At 42.9% G+C, this 16,456-nt stretch overlaps 1 protein-coding gene across 3 annotated transcripts in view; it reads left to right on the top strand.

The window, feature by feature from the left end:
- The window catches only part of DNMBP (dynamin binding protein), a 104,869-nt gene that overhangs the window by 23,684 nt on the left and 64,729 nt on the right, over positions 1 to 16,456 (top strand). For 2 of the 3 annotated variants that reach the window (XM_026493860.4, XM_048219223.2), the window contains exons 2-3: positions 14,684 to 14,838; positions 15,298 to 15,420. In XM_026493860.4, coding sequence (XP_026349645.2) covers positions 14,694 to 14,838; positions 15,298 to 15,420 — 268 coding nt within the window. In that variant the 5' untranslated portion in view covers positions 14,684 to 14,693. Of the gene's footprint in view, positions 1 to 7,596; positions 7,952 to 14,683; positions 14,839 to 15,297; positions 15,421 to 16,456 lie in introns of those variants that run through there. The other variant, XM_048219224.2, reaches the window with a different exon arrangement.

A 16,456-nucleotide genomic window follows, 5' to 3' on the forward strand; every position in this document is an offset into this window, starting at 1 on the left:
CATTCTCCCACCCCCCTCCCCTCTGAAGCCCTCAGTTTGTTTCTCAGAGTCCATAGTCTCTCATGCTTCATTCCCTTCTGATTACCCCCCCTTTCTTTATCCCTTTTCCCCTACTGATCTTCCTAGTTCTTATGTTCCATAGATGAGAGCAATCATATGATAATTTTCTTTCTCTGCTTAACTTATTTCACTTAGCATTATCTCCTCCAGTGCCGTCCATGTTGCAGCAAATGTTGAGAACTCGTTCTTTCTGATAGCTGAGTAATATTCCATTGTATATATGGACCACAACTTCTTAATCCAGTCATCTGTTGAAGGGCATCTCGGCTCCTTCCACGATTTAGCTATTGTGGACATTGCTGCTATGAACATTGGGGTGCATATGGCCCTTCTCTTCACTACGTCTGTATCCTTGGGGTAAATACCCAGTAGTGCAATGGCTGGATCATAGGGTAGCTCAATTTTTAACTTTTTAAGGGACCTCCACACTGTTTTCCAGAGTGGCTGTACCAACTTGCATTCCCACCAACAATGTAGGAGGGATCCCCTTTCTCCACATCCTCTCCAGCAATTGTTGTTTCTTGCCTTTTCAATTTTTGCCATTCTAACTGGCATAAGGTGGTATCTTAGTGTGGTTTTGATTTGAATTTCCCTGATGGCTAATGATGTTGAACATTTTTTCATGTGTCTGTTAGCCATTTGTATGTCCTCATTGGAAAAGTGTCTGTTCATATCTTCTGCCCATTTTATGATTTGTTTATTTGTTTCTCACGTATTGAGTTTGAGAAGTTCTTTGTAGATCTTGGATACCAGTCTTTTATCTGTAGCATCATTTGCAAATATATTCTCCCATTCCGTGGGCTGCCTCTTAGTTTTTTTGACTGTTTCCTTGGCTGTGCAGAAGCTTTTTATCTTGATGAAGTCCCACAAGTTCATTTTATCTTTTGTTTCTCTTGCCTTTGGAGATGTGTCATGAAAATGGTTGCTGTGGCCGATGTTGTAGAGGTTGCTGCCTATGTTCTCCTCTAGGATTTTGATGGATTCCTGTCTCACATCGAGGTCTTTCATCCATTTGGAGTTTATTTTTTTGTATGGTATAAGAGAGTGGTCAAGTTTCATTCTTTTGCATGTAGCTGTCCAGTTTTCCCAGCACCATTTATTGAAGAGACTGTCTTTTTTCCACTGAATGTTTTTTCCTGCTTTATCAAAGATTAGTTGCCCAAAGAGCCGAGGGTCCATTTCTGGGTTCTCTATTCTGTTCCATTGGTCTATGTGTCTGTTTTTGTGCCAGTACCATGCTGTCTTTGTGATCACAGCTTTGTAGTACAGCTTGAAATCCGGCATTGTGATGCCCCCAGCTTTGTTTTTCCTTTTCAACAGTTCTTTGGCGATTCGGGGCCTTTTCTGGTTCCATACAAATTTAAGGACTATTTGTTCCAGTTCTTTGAAAAATGCCATCGGTATTTTGAATGGGATAGCATTGAAAGTGTAGATTGCTCTGGGTAACATGGACATTTTAACTATGTTAATTCTTCCTATCCATGAGCATGGAATATCTTTCCATCTTTTTTGTCTTCTTCAATGTCTTTCAAGAGTGATTTATAGTTTCTAGAATATAGGTCCTTTACGTCTCTGGTTAAGTTAATTCCAAGGTAACGTATGGTTTTTGGTGCTATTGTAAATGGGATGGATTCCCTAATTTCTCTTTCTTCAGTCTCATTGTTCGTGTATAGAAATGCAATTGATTTCTGAGCATTGATTTTGTATCCCGCCGCATTACTGAATTGCTCTATAACTTCTAATAGTTTGGGAGTGGATTCTTTTGGGTTTTCCATATAGAGTATCATGTCATCTGCAAAGAGAGACATTTTGACTTCTTCTTTGCCAATTTGGATACCTTTTATCCCTTTTTGCTGTCTGATTGCTGTTGCAAGGACTTCTAGTACTATGTTGAATAATAGTGGCGAGAGTGGGCATCCTTGTCATGTTCCTGATCTTAAGGGAAAGGCTTCCAGCTTTTCCCCATTGAGAATGATATTTGCTGTAGGCTTTTCATAGATAGTTTTTATGAGATTGAGGAATGTACCCTCTATCCCTACACTCTGAAGGGTTTTAATCAGGAAAGGATACTGTATTTTGTCAAATGCTTTTTCTGCATCTATTGAGAGAATCATACGATTTTTGAATTTTTCTTTCTGGATAAAATCTAAGACACTGATAGATTTGCGAATGTTGAACCACCCTTGCATCCCAGGGATGAATCCCACTTGGTCATGATGGATAATCCTTTTAATGTACTGTTGGATCCTATTAGCCAGGATCTTGTTGAGGATTTTGGCGTCCATATTCATTAGGGAAATCGTCTGTAATTCTCCTTTTTGATGGGGTCTTTACCTGGTTTGGGGATCAAGGTAATATTGGCCTCATAGAATGAGTTTGGTAGCTTTCCTTCTGTTTCTATTTTTTGAAATAGCTTTAGGAGAATAGGTATTATTTCTTCTTTGAATGTTTGGTAGAATTCCCCAGGAAAACCGTCTGGGCCTGGAGTTTTGTTTTTTGGAAGGTTGTTTATCACTGACTCAATCTCTTCATAATTAATTGGCCTGTTTAAAAAATCAGTTTCTTCCTGTTTCAATCTTGGTAGTTTATAGGTTTCCAGGAAGGCCTCCATCTCTTCCAGATTGCTTAATTTATTGGCATAAAGCTGTTGATAAAAGTTTCTAATAATCCTTCCAATTTCATTGGTGTTGGTTGTGACCTCTCCTTTTTCATTAATAATTTTATTAATTTGGGTCCTTTCTCTATTCTTTTGGATAAGTCTTGCCAGCGGTCTGTCAATTTTATTAATTCTCTCAAAGAACCAGCTTCTAGTTCTGTTGATCTGCTCTACTGTACTCCTGGTTTCTAATTCATTGATTTCTGCTCTAATCTTGGTCAACTGCTTCCTCGTGCGTGGATTAGGCCTGTCCCTCTGTTGCTGTTCCAGCTTCTTGAGGTGAGAATATAAAAACTGCATTTTAGATTTTTCTATTCTTTTGAGTGAGGCTTGGATGGCTATGTATTTCCCCCTTAGGACTGCCTTTGCAGTATCCCATAGGTTTTGGACCATTGCGTTTTCATTCTCGTTGGTCTCCATAAATTGTTTAAGTTGATTTTTGATTTCCTGGTTTATCGAGTCGTTCCTGAGCAGGATGATTCTTAGTCTCCAAGTGTTTGAGTTTCTTCCAAATTTTTCCTTGTGGTTGAGTTCCAATATCAGAGCATTGTGGTCTGAGAATATGCAGTGAATAATTTCAGTCTTTTAGTATCAGTTGAGACCTGTTTTGTGACCCAGAACATGGTCTATTCTTGAGAATGTTCCATGGGCATTAGAATAGAATGAGTATTCTTTGGTTCTGGGGTGTAGTGTTCTATATATATCTATGAGGTCCAACTCATCGAATATGGCTTCAAAGCCCTTGTTTCTTTGCTGTTTTCTTGCTTAGGTGATCTGTCTATTGCTGATAGTGGAGTGTTGAGGTCCCCTACTATTAGTGTATTTTTATCTATGTTTCTTTATTGTGGTTAAGAGTTGGCTTGTGTATCTTTCTACGCCCCTGGTGGGGCATAGATATTTATAATAGTCATATCCACTTGTTGGATGCATCCTTTAAGAATAATATAGTGCCCTTCTGTGTCTCTAACTATAGTCTTTAGTTTAAAATCCAATCTGTCTGATATGAGAATTGCTACCCCAGCTTTCTTTTGAGGTCCATTGGCGTGAAAGATGGTATTCCGTCCCTTTACTTTCAGTCTGACTGTATCTTTAGGTTCAAAATGAGTCTCTTGTAGACAGCAAATGGATGGGTCATGTCTTTTTATCCAATCTGCAACCCTTTGGCATTTATGGAGCATTTAGGCCATTTACATTGAGACTGATTATTAAAGATATGATTTTAATGATGCCATGTTGCCTGTAAAGTCTTTGTTTCTATAGATTGTGACTTTTTGTTCTGTATCACTCTTGGGGCCTTTTTACTTTGATAGAACCCCCCTTAATATCTCCTGTAGGGCTGGTTTCATGGTTACGAAATTGGTCAATGACTGGCGATTCTGGAAGGTCTTTATTTCTCCATCAATTCTGAATGACAGCCTTGCTGGATAAAGGATCCTTGGCTGCATGTTTTTCTCTGAAAGAGCTTTAAAAATGCCCCCCCAGCCCTTTCTCTCATTCCAGGTCTGTGTAGACAGGTCTGACGTAATTCTGATACATTTGCCTTGGTACGTGAGAAATATCTTTGCCCTGGCCGCTTTCAATACTGTATCCTTGGATCTAATATTTGTGAAATGCACTATGACGTGACGTGGCGTAGGTTTGTTGTGGTTGAGCTTGGGAGGGGTCCTCTCTGCCTCTTGGACACGAACGTTTGTTTCCTTTGCTAGATTAGGGAAGTTTTCAGCTACAGTTTGTTCAAATATCTCTTCTAGACCTCTGTTTTTCTCCACCCCCTTGGGGATGCCGATAATTCTGACATTGGAACGTTTCATTGAGTCAGTAATCTCCCGTAACCTACATTCCCAAGCGTGGATTTTTTTGAGTCCAGATTCTGTTTTAGCTTTTTCTTCTACTAACCCATCCTCCAATTCGCTGATACGTTCTTCTGCCTCATTCACTCTGGACTTCAGAGCCTCTAGTTTTGACTGCATTTGATTCATAGAATTTTTAATTTCTGCCAGATTCGCTCTCATTTCCGCCCTTAGAGATTCTATATTCTCATTAACATTTTCGTTAATACTTTTTTCAAGTCTACACATCATCTTGACCATTGTTACTCTGAATTCCATTTCTGATAATTTGGTTATATCCATATCCATTAGTTCTGTGGCAGAGGCCACAGACTCATTGTCTTTTCTTTGCTGGGGGGGATTTCTCCTTCTCGTCATTCTGATGAGGAGAGGTTGTGGGGTTGTCCAGAGCCCAAATTATTGACCGGGACCCAGGCCATGCGTCCTTGTTTTATAGGGATCTTAAGGATGTGGGCTTCTTGATTTTTCAGCCTGCCTTCTGGGGGAGGGGCCTGCCGCACCGATACTCAGGCAACCCTGTTTGGGTACAGTCTCTGTGTCCCCTGCAAGGGGGGATGGGGGTGGGCACACTGTGAGCCGGTGTTTCCAGGCTTTTGTTCTCTGGCGGCTTTCCCTGGTGGTTTGCTGTGCCTCTTCTGAGAGTCAGAGCAGCAGTGGCCGAATCTCAGCCTCTGTCTCAGAACAGAGGGATCGCGGACCTCTCTCCACTGGGTTTCTGGCTACTTTAACTCTGTTTCTGTTGGTGCTGCTCAACCCTGCAGCGTCCCGGGATGTGCTCCCCACACCCGGCGTCCCAGCCCTCACTTCCAGGGCCAGCGCTTCTCTGTCCTTTGTGTTTCTAACACCACCAGCCGCCCCCGCGCTCCGGAGCTCCCGGTCTCAGTCTGGTTCCAGTGAGCGCACCGGAGCTCCGTGAGAAGTCTGGTGGCGCGTGCTCCCGGCTCACGGTCTCAGTCTGCTCTCTCACGGGTGCCGTCCGAGAGTCCGCCCGCTCCCCCGTGCAGGTGGCTACCACTTCCTGGCGCCCAAACACGGTGGCTCCCTCCCTCTTCCATTTATCTTCCGATATCTGTGCACGGTTTCACGGCTTCCCGCTTCGTACCTCAATACTCAGCGCTGGAGATGTTCATTTGTAGAGATCCAGATGCGTCTTCCTGCATCTCAGGCTGATTCCGTGGATGTTCAGGCTGGTCTGGTACCTATCCAGCTCGACTCAGGGGACCGGCTGAAAAAGGGGTCCCCTACTCCTCCGCCATCTTAACTCCCTCACAGGTTTGAACATTCTGATTTAGGACATTAAATCCTTCTCATTGACACTGTCTAAGGAATCAGCCATTCATTGGGTTTGCTCTGTCTTGTCATTACTCTCTGGTTTGTCTTAAATAGATACTACCGGAAGATTCCATATATACATTTGCCTTTCAAATTTAGTGGCTCTAGTTTCTATAAATGTCAGGTATTCGTTTTTGTTATTTGTTTCTATGAAGCTGCCGGTCCCTGTTTTCCATGGTGTTTGGATGGTGGTGCTTTTTGAAATGAGCTAAGTCACCCACCCTGAGAACGGTCTTAGCTACTTTTAACTCTGGACAGTTTCTTTCCTCCCTATTTTTCTTCCTCAGAATCTTTTGTTTTTAGAATTCCTTTTCTGATCCTTCCTTCTAAAATACCAAGAATATTTTATAAAGTAGGCTGAGAACTCCTCATGTCTTTTTAAATCTTTTTCCTTAGCAAAAAACTAGCTTGTACTTGAAACAGATAGGGAAAAGAAACAAGGTGCCTCCTTGGAGATCTCTGTAACATATCCTCACAGTTTGGAACACTGGGTTAGTACATTTTCTTGGCGTTCCCTGGAAACTGTCCTAAAAGCTGCCTGTTCTTGCATGACGTGGAGCTCCTTGTTATCTGCAGCCTCACCCAAAAGTTTCATTTTACAGTTTCATCTTCATCTGCACTTCTGCAACTGCTATCAGACATGTTATCTGGGCATTTATTACATACACAGCATAGCGGAGCTGTGAATTTTAATGTATTGCTCAGCTGCTTAGCTCAGACATGTCCAGTGTGTTTACTTATGAGTCAGTAATTTTTAAATTTCCACCCATAATTGAGATTCATGCGCGGTTTAAGACACGGGTCCTGGAGAGAGTACTTTCAAGAACTCTTAGTTTGACCCATCTGAAAATATTTCTTTAATGGAAATATCTTCACACTTGGTAGGTCCTGAACTATTAACCTTGGGACCTTCCTCCACCAGTGCAATTTTTCAAAAAGACAAAATTGATATAGAGATAGATAAGCACGTGTTTTAAAAGTAGCTACGACTTTGTTTTAGAGGAGAAGTGTTTGGTTTAAATCCTCAAGTTGTAGACCAAAGGGCCCTTCCGTGATTGGTGGAAAGTCTGATCTATATCCTGTCCGTCTGCCGAGGTTGCTGCCTTCCAACTTGGGACCAATTTGAAACAGCGAAATATAATATAAATTGTAAGAGTTTATGATAGTAGATTCCTTTTCTACCTTCATTACTCTGATCACCCTAAGTCAGAGCTGACTTTCCATTTTTTCCTAAGAGTCCAACATTCCATATAGCTTATTCAACCAAAGTACATGTGAGTCAGTGCTGTTGGCATCAAAGAGGAGTAGGCAGAAGGTTCTGTTGCAGGAGGACAGGTTGACCCAGACTGTGCTACTCAGCCTCATGGGGGACGCCATGGTCAAGATGGATTCTACTTTTCCTCCTCGTCCGTTGCTAGTTTTCTGAGTAATCACCTGGCAGTGAGTATTGACCTTCTGTTCAAAATGAACTCCAGTGACATAAACCAGAAGAGGAAATGCTGTTTTCCCAGCTTCCCTCATTTCCTTCCTGAAACAGATTTAAACTTCATTTTCTGACACCTCTGATCCCTTCACACAAAGCAAAGAGACTATTCTTTTTAGCCCTGTATTGTCAAGAATAAGAGAACTGCACAATTGCTTTTTTTTTTTTTTTTAAGATTTTTTATTTATTTGACAGAGAGGGACACAGCGAGAGAGGGAACACAAGCAGGGGGAGTGGGAGAGGGAGAAGCCGGCTTCCCGCTGAGCAGGGAACTCGCTGCGGGGCTCAATCCCAGGACCCTGGGATCATGAACTGAACCGAAGGCGGACGCTTAATGACTGAGCCACCCAGGCGCCCCTGCACAATTGCTTTTTGAAGTTAAATATTTTTTTCTCATTGCCAGGACGTGAAATGTTTAAAATGGATTCCCATTCCTAAAAGGTAACGTTTTCAGGAAAGTCAGTTGCAAGACCTAAAGAAATTTCCACATGCTCATGAAAGCATAGTCCTTTGAAGGAACCTATACTGCGGAGTCCCGACAATGAAGACCCTCCCCCCAGCTCTTGTCAGGTAGGCAGAGATGTTCCTGTGTGTGCCAGGGCTCCCCCTCTGCAGGAGCAAACAAGGAGAAACTGCAGGTCTTTGTTAAGGAAACCCCTTCAGAAATTTTGTCCTGGAATCCCAGAATTTAGACTTAGGAATTAGGAAATATTAGGAAGAATATTGAAAGCGTCACCAGTGCTTTTTCAAAGAATAAATTTTCAAAACTCTTACACATTGTGTCCTACTTTCCTAGTAGTAGAATAGATGGCTCAGAGTTTCCAAATGAGAATTTAGACTTTGGGTCCCATGCACCACATCCATCAAAAGTGGGACTATTTTTTTAGTGGCGTAATCCATGTATCAATATCTTTATAAATATTTTTGAAGTTTTCAAAATTTACATCTCTAGCTCTTATTTCTCACCTGGATTTACAGTGGTAGATTTAGGAAACCAATTTTATAGTTTTCTGTATTCTTGGTCCCCATTTTTTTTCATGCACAGTTCTCAGAAATCCTGAAAAACCCTTTGGGCATGTATCCATCACGGGCTTAGCAGAATATGGAAGGCACGCTGATGTTGGGTCATTTGAGGAGGTCCTACTTAGAATGCACCGGACAGGTTTGGGGTATATAACAACCCCAGGCTAGCAGCCAGGCCTGAAGGGGCAGGGAACCGGGAGCCAACTGACAGCCCAGCAGGGAAGGAGCCAGGGGAATAAATACCCCTCTCCCCTTACCATCCTTCTGCTGTCAGCTCTTCTGTGCCACCCGTTGGCTGAACCCAACTGGAAGCCAGAGGCAAGGGGGCGCCTTGATGCAGTTCTTGGGGGTCAGCTCTGAGCAGCACAGTTGCAGGGCGCAGGGCGGAGGAAGATGGAGGACAGGCCTAGGAGGGAAATGCAAGACATCCAGCACAAGCTTATTGTTCAGGGTCCTCAATCTGAGCCAGGCTCAGCTCTTTTCTCAAAAGACTGCTTTGCAAATGGCTTTTTAAGCTGCGTAATACCAGTATTGATCAGGGTAAAGGTTTATAGTTGGTGATCTCAGGAGATTCTTCAGTATGTATGTCCAGACTTATAGATATGTTGCTTATTAAACGTGACCGAAGTTCCCCAGGCCTTCCTTCACGTCCTCTCCCTTGTATGACACACATTTTAAACTCCTCGTTTACTGTGGTTAATATATGTAACATAAAAGAGACCGTTTTGATCACGTGTAAGTGCGCAGACCTGCGGCGTGCAGCACATTCGCTTTGCTGTGTGGCCATCACCACCAGCCAGCTCTAGTTTTCATCTCCCCAGACCGAAACTCCAGAGCCGCTACCCCTCACGCCAGTCCCTGGGAACCATCATTCTACTTTCCGTTTCTTTGGGTTTGACTGTTCTTGATACATCACGTAGGTGAAATCACACAGTATTTGTCTTTTTGTGACTTAGCATAATGTCTTCAGGGTCATCCGCATTCTAGCGTGTGTCAGACCGTCCTTCCTAAGGCTGAATGATATTCCATTGCCTGTATATAGCACATTTTTTCCCCAAATTTTTATTTGAATTCCAGCTCGTTAACATACAGTGCAATAGCAGACTTCAGTGATTTGTCGCTAGCATACACCCGCTGCTCATCACGAGTGCCTTCCTTAACCCCACCACCTGTTTCACCCATTTCCCACCCCCCCACCTCCCCTCCGGTAACCATCAGTTTGCTCTTTACAGTGAAGAGTCTGTTTCTTGGTTTGCCTTTTCCCCCCCATTATGTTCATTTGTTTTATTTCTTAAATTCCACATGAGTGAAATCATATGGTATTTGTCTTTCTGACTGACTCATTTCACTTAGCATGATACTGTCTAGCTCTGTCCATGTCATGGCAAATAGCAAGATTTCTTTTTTTTTTTTTTTTAAGATTTTGTTTTTTTGAGAGAGAGAACATGTTTGGGAAAATGGTAGGGACTAAGCTAAGCTTCTTGGGGGCAGAAACTGTATCTTGAATGTTCGTTGGCACATCATGGGGGTAAAACTGGATTAAGAGGTGGCTGCCCCAGGTATCAGTGGATAAAATGTGTTAAAATATCCTTGAGTCACTAAAAAATGTCACTGTAGATTTAAGAATCTCGTTTTCTCTGGATATCTAACTGAAAGATAAGCCTGGTATCTCCTTCTGAGATTAATGGTCCAGTTATCTGCAGGGTTGTATTTTTCCCTTGGTGTAGGGTAGATACTTTGGAATTGGAGTTGAGCTGTTTCGGACAATAGAGGAGAGTCGAATACTGTCAGCCACCAACAGGATTGGAGAATAAATATTTAAAGAATAGCGGGTTCAGCCTTCATGGGAATTTGATCGAGTCCATTAGGCTTGATAAATATTTGTTAAATACATGAATGAATTACAGAAAACAGGAAGACCTTGTGAATTTGTAAGCAACTGAACAATATGTAAAAATCAACAGTTTAAAAGATTAACCAGGTTCATTGACAGATTAGTGGGGAGAAATGAATCACATCTTTGGTCAAGAAAAGAGGAAAATGACTCTTAAAAACAACAGCAACAAAAGGTAAACAGATAATGACCCTCATTAAGGTATATGCGCCGAAGTGCCGGAGGGGAAAGTCTGTGGTTTATTGTGAAATGCATCAAAAATAAAATAATATTTGCAATGGGTCGAAAAATAATGGAGTGATCAATGGATAAAGAGAGATGATGTGTGATCAAGTAACTTCAGTAAGATGTGAATGTTAGAATCCAGGTGGTGGGTGTGAAATTCTTTCAGCTTTGCTGTTGGAAAATTTTTATAAGAAAATGTTGGAGAACCAAAGAGAGGAAAATGGGAGTGTAGAAGATTTCGAAGGAAGAACCAGTGGGATTTAAGAGAAGTGATACTTGTAGTAAAAAACAAAACAAAACAAAAACCCCCATGTGGGCACTGGAGTCAGACCTGAATTCTGGTTCTGGCTAAGCGATGGATTCGCTAGAGAGTTCAGCGAGGTCGCGGAGTGGCACAGGGATTGGAACCAGGGCACCAGGGTCTAGAGCCTTGCTGTCTACCTTGCAATGCAGCTGTGATTCAGGCTTCTGGCCCAGCGTCTGGCACACGGTGGGCTCTCGGATGGTAGCTGTTGCTATGAGCGTACCGTCGGCTGTAGGAGATGAGGAAGCCCACGGGAGTATTGGCTCTGGAGGATTTATAGGACACTATTATACAAGCTGGAAGGTCAAACCATTTGTGGAGAAGAGATGGTTAATTTTGTTTTAGATACGTGGGAGTAGAGATTTTGATACGAACAGTTTCATATATTTTTCTAAAGTTTGATAAATGATTTGCTCGCTCAAAGTTTAAAAGCATGTTATGTGCTGAGCACTGCTCTAGGCCGGTGAGCAAAGCAGACAAAAATCTGTCCCCTTGTAGGGTTCTGTGTTCTAAAAGAGTTTGAAGAATTAAGGACCTTTGTATCTCAAACGCAGAAGGGACGTGCGGGCATTCAGCAGCGAGAGAAGATGGTGTTTTCACAGCAGACTTCCCTGAGGTCCCTGACATCCTGCTGCACGGGCAGCTCTTGCCTCTGCTCTCTCGCAAGCCCAGCTGTGTTCTGATTTCCTCTGCAGTTCTTTCCTTCCATCTGGAGTTGGTGGAACAGCTTATATAAGCTATTTATGATTAAGTTTCAAAATATCTGTCCAGGCCTCTAAAATGGCCCAGACAGGAACAGTGACTTTTCACAGGGCACCCAGGGCAGAGAAGACGAAGACGAAATCCATGCCATTCCACGTAACCCAGGGGGCGCGAAGATCTCCGTTCTGGTCTCACACACGCATCCTGCCCTTGAGCCACACTCCAGCGTCCTCGCGGGGTGTGTGTCCCTCGGCGACTGTGCACTCATTCCAACAGGGTAGGAAGTCAGTCAGCAAAAGTATTCCTTGAGCCGGACCCTCCTCTGCTTCTGAGTCACTTTCTGGTGGCAGGAAGGTTGTCAGGGAGAAGCTTTAACTCTTTCACTCCTTTAACTCTTTCACATCACAAAGTTCACTCCTCGGTGTAATAGGGCCTCCTCTCTCTCTCTCTCTCTCTCTCATCCTACAGAGTGTATGCTAATTCTTTCTTTGACATTTCAGATAATGAGGGATCTATTTAGTCTGAGAGTGAGATGGAATTTGAGAAAATGGACTAGAAGGAGGAAAATAATATCCACCGTGGCCCAACCTTGAGTTGTGTTAATAGTATATAGATGGCTAAGAGGTTTGCAAAACATGATGCTTGTTTAAAAAAATATATTTATGACACCACCCTTACATGGAAATCTGACATCTGGCAACTTCAGCCGTTTGGAGAACAGCCAGAAAATAAGAAAGGGGCCTCAGAGCACATGAAAAATAGCTGTTGAGACACTCTAGCTAACTAACACTTGTAGTTGACCGCCGCAGAAGAGTTTGTTAGCGTCTCCTCAGAGCTTGTTTACTTTTTACGTATCTGGGAACTTCTAATAATTTGGGCGGTGTCTGTGTGGTCTTCTGTCCCCGACAGAGTAGGAGCAGCAATCTAGAGAGGGTGGAAAAGCTGACGGAGATCACTGACAGCGGAAAGACCGCAGAGTTACACAGTTCTGGTATCACGCATCACCGCACGTACAGTGATGCGTGGGCTGACTAGCGGACTTGCATCCGTCAGTCGGTAAATCCGGTTCAGTGTCTTCCTGCTGCAGAGCGCAGAGGTACATGATGGGTCTATTTTTAAATGTGGGCAAAGCTGAACCAGGTTTTGACATGTTGAAATGGTAAATTCTGTGGTGTTTCTGTACTTGGAACAGCACATTCTCTGGTGGTGATGTATCCGTGAGAGCCGAGCTTGTAGCTGATCACGGAAGGAACAGTTAGTAATAAGCGCTCACATTTATCGAGCACCTCCTGGACCAGCCCCGTTGTAGGTGCTCTCACACCAGGAGCACACTGTCTCCTTGGAGCAGATCTGGGTTGGCACTTCGCTTCCGTCTCTGACTTACTGCGTGACGTTGGACAGATGACATCACCTCTCCGAGTCTGTGTCCGCATCTGCAAAATGGAAACCAATGATACACGATAGGATTGTTGTGAGGGCTCAGTGAAGGAAGTACATAGTACAGTGCGCGGCGCATAGTAAATGCTCAGTAAATACCGGGCATTGTTATAATTATTTTGATCATTCTCATCATCCTCTTGATGGTGATTATGAATGTATAATTATGCCCGTTTTTCTGAACAGGAAACTAGCCCGGAGAGTTGAAGGACTATATCCAAGGTGAAATAACTAATAAACAGTGGCGCTGGCATTTGAACCTTGGTCTCTGACTCCACCCACTTGGTTACTTTGCATTCCCATTATGCGGCCTCCTCAGCATGTAATTATAATTAGACTTTTATACTTAAAGAAAATACGTGGTAGGAAAGGGCAGAGGATGTGGGGAACGTTCTTGGCCACTTCTGTTTTCCACTGTGGACCCAAGTCATCTCATTATAGAAAAATGTTCCAGTAACACAAAGATAAGCTCCTTTTACTCAGCAGTACAAATTAAATATGCAATGTTGAATTGTGTTGCATGATTCATTAATATCTTAAAGGTACCCCCACATTAATATGCTCAATTATTTATTATATGCCTAACATGTTTGTCCACATCACTGTTTTCTTAGATAATAAACTCGGTGGAGCTATAACGATGTTTTTCTTTGTAATTCGGCTTTTAGCGCTTTTCGATATCGTCCTAGTTATATGTGAGATGAAAGGTAGAATCCTCATCGCTAACAATATCAGATAGATACTTGAGGTGAACAGAGGTGGATAGACTTGAGGCGTGGACACTGGAGAGCGCCAGCCGCTCCTCGCGGAAGACCCGGGGAGAGGTTGCTAACGTGGCTGAGTGCGTACACGTGAGCACATGCCCGCTGGCTCCTCCCTTTCTGTTGCTTGAACGCGTACTTGGGCTCCCCGGCCGCACGTGTCAAGGTAACAGACCCATCAGCACAGCAGACACCACACACGGTGGGGACACGACGCAAGCTCGCGCCGTAGCTGTCTTTGAGCTGAAAACACAGTCTTGATCTGGTGCGGTGTGTGTACTAGGTCTTGTCTGGAGGTGTCATTTTTATACCACCCTTTCTTGTTCTTTCTTACGGATTTTTACTTTTCAGTACGTTTTAAATCTCTGCCTTTGAGGGGTGATCCCACATTCCCCCCCCCCTTTTTTTTTTTTGTAGTGGGTAGGGGCCAGGATGCCCTGGGCCTGAATCCTGGTCCTGTTGCTATGAGCTCTGTGATCTTAGACAAATTAAGTTTTCCAACTTGCTGAGCTTAAGTATCCTCATCTTTAAGATAGTTCTGGGGAAATAAAAAGAAACGCCGTATTTAAAATCCCTACTTTTTAAATACCACATTTTAAAAGTACCATATTGCCTGTACTTGAAAAATGTTAATTCCCTTTTTGCCCTCTTCAGGCATGTTGAGAAGTCTACATTTCCCAACTTGTACCTTTTCCGTCACTCATAGGTAAAGGTCACTTTTTTTTTTTTTTTCAATTCCAGAATTGCCTGGAGAATCAAATGAAAAATGTGTGAGGAAATTATTATTTTTGTGAGATAGCACCTTAATTTCTTCTAAAGTACAAACTTCTTATTTGCTTAGCTTTGACTTGATTCTAAGTGTTTACTTTAAGCTTTATTATTCTCAAGATATTGACCTACATTCCAAAGTCTTAAAATAGTTATGCTTTACCATTTCTTTTGACCTGTCTTTCCAGGTTGTAAAACATGGAGGCTGGCTCAGTGGTTCGAGCCATCTTTGACTTCTGCCCCAGTGTGTCCGAAGAACTACCACTCTTTGTGGGAGACGTCATTGAGGTGTTGGCAGTGGTGGATGAATTTTGGCTTCTAGGAAAGAAAGAGGATGTTACAGGTAAGAGGCTCCCCATTCCTCGGGTACAAAATAGACCACAAGCCCTCTCTTCTTTCCATTTTAAAACTAAAGGTTAAATGGGAAGTCCAAGTCCATAAACTTCAGAATCCTTTGTGTTTTTTGTTATGTCTTTACTGTGGTTTCTACCAGTGAGGAGAGAATGTTTGTTATCGTCCCATCTCTCCTTATGGGCTCCTTCCAAAGGTCGAGATGGTTTGATACCAGCTGCCCCCAGCCTCGTTGTCTGTTCACATGTTTACCTCCCCTTCCTGGGTCTTAATCCTTTGTGCTCAGCGCCATTGCTTCCCTTCTGAAAACATGCATTACTTCTTTACTCAGAACCCCGTTGTTTTCCTTTACTTTTCACTACCAGTCTTTTTCTCCAATTCATGGAACTTAAGTCACTCTCCAGACAGAAAATGAAATTTCAATATTAGAAATGTTTCCTTTTATTTTCAGGGCAGTTCCCCAGCAGTTTTGTGGAAATTGTGACCATTCCCAGTCTAAAAGAAGGAGAGAGGTTGTTTGTCTGTATCTGTGAATTTACATCCCAAGAATTGAACAGTCTTCCCCTCCATCGAGGTAAGTTGGCCATTCAAGAGTAGACTGTTTAATTTTTTTGAAGATTATTTATATATTATTTGTTTATTTAATTGACAGAGAATGAGAGAGAGAGGGAACAAGCAGGAGGAGCAGCAGGCAGAGGGAGAAGTAGACTCTGCTGAGCAGGGTAGCCCGACGTGGGACTCAGTCCCAGGACCCTGGGATCATGACCTGAGCCGAAGGCAGATGCGTAACTGACTGAGCCACCCAGGCGCCCGAAGACTAGACTGTTTAAAATAAGATTAGTTGGGGCACCTGGGTGGCTTAGTCAGTTAAGCATCTGACTCTTGATTTCGACTCATAGCATCATCTCAGGGTTGTGAGATGGAGCCCTATGTCGGGCTCCGTGCTCAGTGGGGAGTCTGCTTGGGTTTCTCTCTCTCCCTTTGCCCACTCCTCACTTGCTCTCTCTCCCTCTCTTAAATAAATAAATAAATAAATAAATAAATAAATAAAATAGGATTAGTGGAGTTGTCCCATTTTGACAACGAGGTCTTTTTTTTTGAATTTTTATAAGTGACTAATATCTGGAGAGTAACAGCAGGATTGTGCTGACAGTAATAATGCCTTTTATTTGCACAGCATTTTGTAATTTCCATAGTATTTTATCACAAATACATTCTCATCTGATCCTCACCACAGTTTTGGGAGGTAGCAAAGTAGGTATTATTAACTGCATTTAATAAATAATGAAAATGTGGGGCGCCTGGGTGGCTCAGTCGTTAAGCATCTGCCTTCGGCTCGGGGCGTGATCCCAGCGTTCTGGGATCGAGTCCCACATCAGGCTCCTCCGCTGGGAGCCTGGTTCTTCCTCTCCCACTTCCCCTGCTTGTGTTCCCTCCCTCGCTGGCTGTCTCTCTCTCTCTGTCAAATAAATAAATAAAAATCTTTAAAAAAAATAATGAAAATGAAGTTCAAAGAATGTTACTGTAGATGAGAACTTTTGGCCTCAGGAAGTGAAGTCATGTCACCTGATGATAAGTCCCTGCCCCGCATCGCAGCCACACTTCAGACT

Source organism: Ursus arctos, unplaced genomic scaffold, assembly GCF_023065955.2.
Source record: "Ursus arctos isolate Adak ecotype North America unplaced genomic scaffold, UrsArc2.0 scaffold_7, whole genome shotgun sequence".
In the NCBI taxonomy this organism is placed as follows: Eukaryota; Metazoa; Chordata; class Mammalia; order Carnivora; family Ursidae; genus Ursus; species Ursus arctos.